Genomic DNA, 6,005 nt, shown 5'->3' with positions numbered 1-6,005 from the left:
AGACATGCACTACTGGTTCGGCATCACGATCATGCAAACGGCCAACGTCTTCATCCCGTTCCTGAGCCAACTGCCCCAGGACTTTGTTGTGAACCTCCTCTCGCTGCGCTTTCTCAACAAGATCATCCCGACACCGGTCTACCAAAAGCTTCTCGACAAGGTCGAGGCGCTCAAAAAAACAAAGTCCAACATCGTAGTGACGGGCCACTCGCTCGGTGGCGCCATGGCCGCCGTCGTGGGCGCCAAAATGCACTTGCCTGCGGTACGACGTCGTCTTGATACTTTGATACTAGGATCGGATGCTAGGTCTCGTTTTCGGGCCCGGGTCTCTTGTACTCGCGCGGTCGGTTTGACATTGACGACGAGCGCTCGATTCGCGACTACGTGCTCACGGTCAAGCCCCGGGGCGACTTTGTGCCGCGCGTGGACCGTCTCGGCGGCCTCGTCCAAGACATCGACTGCCGCCGCAACAACCCGAAAGCCTGCCACGGCACCGACACGCACGCGGTACGACGCGACTGTTTTGCGTCCACGCTCATGGTTCCCATTAGTGCGAGTTTTACCTCACGTGCGGCGACAAGCGCGGCCGCGACTGGTCCCGTGTCTGCGAAGAGTACCGGAACCTCGCCAAGAAGATTGACTCGATCACAACGCAGAGCAACAACTAGCTGCGACGGACCTGATCAAGTTGACAAAGTACACATTTTGAATATTCTGTGTTTTTCAACACACAGAACGCTGCTATACAATAACGTATGGCCACTACGCGCGGCGCGAGACCACGGACGACGAGACGTTCAACGTCCTTGCGGATGCTGTTGAGAAGGACGATCGGGCGGAAGCTCGAGACGGGTCCTTCGGGCTTCTTCGGTTTCGGCACACCGATCCGTGTGTCGGCACCAAGTTTCAGGCCCGCTTGACCGGCCGTTGCGTTAGCGCTTCATCGCGTATTCTACTTCAAAGACCGTGACGGGATCTTGGAGCGGTCCAACTTCTGTGCTGGCTTCGAGCGCTGGACGTGTTGAACTGGTCGTTTGAAAGTAACTGGTGATCTTGCTGAGTGTGGGTTTGGTGCTGACGATGCTACGGCCGGTGCGGTCGTGCGCCGCGGTGCACTTGTGCTGTCGGAGCAGGGCGGCGGCGACGTGGTTGTGCATGCTGCTGTGCGGACTGGCGTCTTCGATTTCCTCAGCAATCTTGTTGACGCGTTTGTCGGCGAGGTCCTTGCATCGCGTTCGTATCTCATGCAGTAGCTGATTCCGTTTGCTCGTGAGTTCTCGCGTGTCTGCGTCGCGTGGGCGCTCGAGCTGGTATAGTCGGTGAAGGTTCGTAGAGCATCGATTGGCGTCCAACTGCGCCGACGTGGCACTCGCTTTGCCGAGGAGCCCGCGCCACCGCACCGACAACATCAGCATGGCATGGGAGTCGAGAAAGGCCGCCAGCGCTGGTGTCCATGAGACGACATGCAGGAAGCTGCTGAAGACGCGACGCTTGATCAAGCTCGTAACAATCGCCCTGACAACATACAAAGAGCGAGTGCGTCTGGCGGGGTCGCGCGGGCCGCCTTTTAGGAGGGACCATCGTCGCTTGCAAATTTGGGATCCGGAATTCTATCTGCGGATTGGCGAAGATTCGTCGCCAAATAGCCAATCAAACGCAAGCAGACGTCACGCGCACCAGCCAACGCTAGTGATGTAAGAAAATACGTCAGCCACACCCAACCGCCAATCGAATCGGCAGGACAACATGTACACATCCTCTTCTTGGCTGACGTTGACCCCATTGCAACCAATCAACAACACCCTGCAATCCAGCCGTGGCGCATCGCGTTCGATGGGCCCTAGCCCTATCCCTAACCCTTGGCCAAAACAAATCCAAGGTCCTCGCTGCAAGCGTCGAGGAGGGCTGACCTGGAGCCTAGCATCCACGCCAACACGGTTGATGGGGCAGTGTGTCCCGATGGTTTTGTCAAGAAAAGACACGAGGACATACATTGTATGGTATATCGAACCATTTCTGCTGCAAGCAGGGTACTAGTACGGCTGTACCATCCGGGTGCGATGAGCTTGCGCAAAAGCCGTGGCTCGATGTGAACACCTTGACCTCGACCTGGGCGCAATGGGCTGGAGCGACCTCTGACGGTAACCTGCCGAGCGATCATGAGCGATGCCGTGGCAGATGCGCGACAAAGGCCGTGCAGACCCGCAGATCGTCCTCGCCGCTGATCGTTCCGCGCGCATCGATGCACGTTGTCGCGTCGGCAACCTCTTCGCAAGTCTACGCGAGCAAGAGTGCAACGTCGCCGCTTGCACCCAGCGGGTTGCCTTGCAAGCGCACAGTCGCCAGCCGCGGAAGATGTGCGAGGAGGCAGCTCAGCGCCTTGGCGCCTACGCGCTCGATGGTGTTGCCGCTGAGGTCCAGTGTGCGCAGACGGTGTGTGTGTACCAGCGCAGTTGAGAGCGCCGATGCGCCAACATCACCAAAGCTTTGGTTGACAAGCGAGAGCGTCTCGAGGTGCGACGCATGCCGGAGGAATGGCGCGAGGGCAAGAACACCGGCGTCGCGCAGCTTGTTGGACGTGAGGCCGAGGTGCAAGTAGCGCGGTAGGAGGAGTGCGAGCGTGAGGCAGTGGGTTGTCGAGAGGTGGATGTTGGTCAATCGCAAGGTCGTGAGCCGAGTCAGACGCGGGAGGTCGTCGTCAAGAAAGCACTGCTCATCAGGACCGTCCGGGCCTTGCATCTCGCTCGAAGCACGCACGTGCAGCGACACGAGTGCGCTGTTCACGAGCCTCCCGACCACGTAGCTCATTTCGGAGGGTGGCAGAAGCTGGAGGTCGAGGTGCGTCAGGTGGCGCGACAAGGTCGACCCGCTGCCTTGTTGAAGCCGCGTGTCAAGAGAGGAGGCACATGTTGGTTTTGCCCACAGTTGTTGAGCGGATGAGACCTCGTCCACGTTCCTCATCGTGAGCGACGTGAGCGGCGTCGCTCGGATCCATGCGGCGAGCGTTGCAGCTGCCTCGTCTGGAAAGCGCACCTTGAACGCACCGCGCAGCGCAAGCTTGGTCACGCGGCGCATCGAGACGAGGAGGTCCGCCAGCGCTGTGAGAATCGCGCTTTGCGTCACGTATCGCTCGTCCGGAGGCGGGATCGGCCGCGCCGAGAAACAGACGTCGATGGATCGGAGCGACGCCGCATTGGCGAGGAACACTTGCTGGACGGTCGCTAGCACACGCGCGTCCATTGTCCATGTTGTAATCGTGAGCGAGATACGGTCCAGTGTCGGCCACGCGCGCGGCAGCGTAGCGACCACCGGCACAACGGGCAGTGCGATGGCCGATTCGATGCAAAGGCGCGGGTTGACGATCAGGAGCTGGGCGAGCACGTTGTCAGCATTCGCAAGCTGCGTAAGAGAAGCAACGTCAAGCGTCGGCCAAAGGACTTTGAGCCCGAGCGCATGCGACAGCGTCGTGGCGAGTTGCAGTGCCGGCGTGCGCAGATGCTTCGGAAGCGCCTCGAGGAACGCCGCCATGCCGTCGACAGGCACGTACGTTGCAATGGCCTCGAGAAGCTCGGGCGACAGCAGCATCGTGCCGGGCTCTGGGCGGCGCTGGCGTTTGGCCAGCGTAGCACTGGTCATCCCGGTCGTCATACTCTCCTGGCCGCAGAGATCCCACTGCAACTGGACATACATCCGGAAACTGGCAGGATATCCGGTTACGCACCATACGTGGCAGCACGACCGATGAACAATATGCAGCAGTGCGATGGAAGGGCTTGGGTCACGCATTGTAATATGTTGCGCTATCAGTCCACATCGTGTCCAAGGCACGGAGGACACGTGGGGAACGCAGAACGTCTTTCCTCACTTTCATTATTTTGGCCCATGGCCAGACGCCGTCGACCAACCTGCGTTTGAAAATGAAAGGTGCAAGACTTGGAGCATTGGAAGAGGACGCTTTGGAGCGCACGGCATGCGAGGCCGCTTCGACGTCCGAGGCGTACAGCGCTAGCGAGGTGCGATCCAAGATATATGTATTTGAGGTAAACGCCAGAAGTAAGATCGTAGTGCCATCTTAGAGGAACCACTCCACGATGCCACGATGCGGACACCACATGCGTTTGAAATGGAATCACCCATAGTTTGCACAGTGATACAAGTCACGTTGAGGAGCAGAGCAGATCACGCTACGTTGCTGTTGCAGTCGTTCGCCGCGCGCAATCGACAACATATACAAAGCGCTCTTAAAACGCTGAAAAGCAAAGGACTGCATTGGCGCGCCGTAGTCTTCGCCTTGTACACTTGTAGCAGCCCCTATCACTGGATCGTAAATGCGATTCCAAGCAACAAGAATACAAATACTATGTTCAAAGCCATCGCATCCTGTGGAGCGATTGGGACGAGAGGTTTATAGCTTGCAATCTTCAGTCCTGCGCATTGCTTCCGCACTCTGTGGTCGCTTTCGCGGTGCAACGTAAACAACGCAGCGAGAGAAGAGCCATCTCCCAGAAACCAGACACAACAACTCGCAGTAATTTGATGTCGTCAAACACCACTTGTGTAAAACGAGTGCCAAGCTATTTTGCGTCCTCGTATGCCAGGGACGAAATGTTCACAATATGTAATCCTTTCAACTAAAGCTCGTCCGTGCACAACGACCGGTATTCTAGGCACGCTCGGCCTTCGTACGAGTGTTAACGATTGACCACTGCTACTGTACAAACAAGATTCATGCACGACGATTCATCAAGGGATTCGATCCCTCCAAGCGCTGGTGCATCGACTCGACGTCGGTGGCGACGTCGCCGCCATCCAGCTGTCTGGGCTGGCAGCGGCCTGCAAGCAGCAGAAAGTCATACGTGAGTACAGTGCATTGAAACGGGCAGCTCGCTGTGCCTGGTGCGTAATTTTGTGTTCGCGGGTAAAAAATGGCAGCTAAAGATGGATCACGTGCTTTGCCGGCTCGTGCGGTTTTGCGTACCACTTGGTCGTACCGCCCATTGTGTGGAATTTTTTGGCTTGTACTTCCCTGTACAGCCAGCATCCACAACGACCGTCCGAACAGACCTCTGTGATATGAGATGCAGAGTCATCTCGCCCTCGTGACACTCCACGACTTCGACCTGTGAGTCGTACTGACTTGTCGCAGTGCCTGACGATAACGCGTTTCAGCGTTGCGATAGCTGTTACGAATACAATGGATGGCGCCCAACTGCTGGCAGATCTAAAGTTGGCATTTTCTCCTAGCCTCAAAAAGAAATCTGAAGCGTTGTGCGCACGCCCGAGATGGTGACAATAGCAGAGGACGTGGCGAGCACCGACGACGCAATGACGTTTTCGGGCGGGACCTGCGGCCAGCGCCAACGCCACACGGTTCAGCTCGACAGCGTGCTTCCAGAGTCCGAGAAATTTGATGCGAAGGACGTTGATGGTGCCACGCTGAAAAACGCAGCTTTGGTTAAGGGCTCAACGAACGACGACCGCCTCAACCCCGTCGCGATTGCCGTCTTCGCGCTCTGGGTGCTCGTCACCGTCAACTCACTCGTGGACCCGCTCAAGACGATTTACGGCTACTTTGTCTACCTCGACAGCAACAACCAAAACGCCGTGTGGCAGCTCACGGTCGCCAACCACTTCAACAACGTCACATCTCGCGTCTGTCCATTGAGCGGGCCGTTTCTCGACTGCTACTTTGAGCTGCCCGTCTACGGCACCGGGTCCCTCGCCGGTGCGACCTGCCGGTCCTACTACCCCACCGACAAGGGCCCGACCCAGCACATTGGCAATTTCTTCGGCAACTGCACATTTCCCAACGGCCAGCGCGTCGACATGCCGGATGGCCGCACCACGGTGACGACGCAGTGGACGGTCCAAACAAGCTCTCTCGACCGAAAGTGTCTCACTCTACTCGGCGAAGGCGACAGCTTTCCGTGCGACGAGTACATCACGACCAACGGCCGCATCATCAACTACCGCGTGAGCCAGACGGAAACCAAAAAGTGGTGCAA

At 57.7% G+C, this 6,005-nt stretch overlaps 3 protein-coding genes across 3 annotated transcripts in view; 2 read left to right on the top strand and 1 right to left on the bottom strand.

Moving 5' to 3' along the window:
• Positions 1-4: 4 nt before the first annotated feature.
• On the top strand, positions 5-668 carry SPRG_16149 (hypothetical protein; the record flags this gene model as incomplete). The annotated part of the gene is made up of 3 exons (XM_012355411.1): positions 5-262; positions 307-507; positions 552-668. 3 exons carry the CDS (start codon positions 5-7, stop codon positions 666-668), a joined length of 576 nt encoding a protein of 191 aa, XP_012210801.1.
• Positions 669-2,277: 1,609 nt separating this feature from the next.
• On the bottom strand, positions 2,278-3,585 carry SPRG_16148 (hypothetical protein; the record flags this gene model as incomplete). Its single annotated transcript, XM_012355410.1, has 2 exons — positions 2,278-3,221; positions 3,270-3,585. 2 exons carry the CDS (start codon positions 3,583-3,585, stop codon positions 2,278-2,280), a joined length of 1,260 nt encoding a protein of 419 aa, XP_012210800.1.
• Positions 3,586-5,325: 1,740 nt separating this feature from the next.
• Positions 5,326-6,005, top strand: part of SPRG_21696 (hypothetical protein) — a gene marked incomplete at both ends in the record, with an annotated part of 1,354 nt that continues 674 nt past the window's right edge. Inside the window, one exon of the mRNA XM_012355409.1 lies at positions 5,326-5,999. Coding sequence (XP_012210799.1) covers positions 5,326-5,999 — 674 coding nt within the window. The remainder of the gene's footprint in view (positions 6,000-6,005) is intronic.

This window comes from Saprolegnia parasitica, assembly GCF_000151545.1.
Source record: "Saprolegnia parasitica CBS 223.65 unplaced genomic scaffold supercont2.240, whole genome shotgun sequence".
Classification (NCBI taxonomy): Eukaryota; Oomycota; class Saprolegniomycetes; order Saprolegniales; family Saprolegniaceae; genus Saprolegnia; species Saprolegnia parasitica.
Note: the sequence above shows the minus strand (reverse complement) of the source record. Positions and strands in the feature narration are given on the sequence as shown.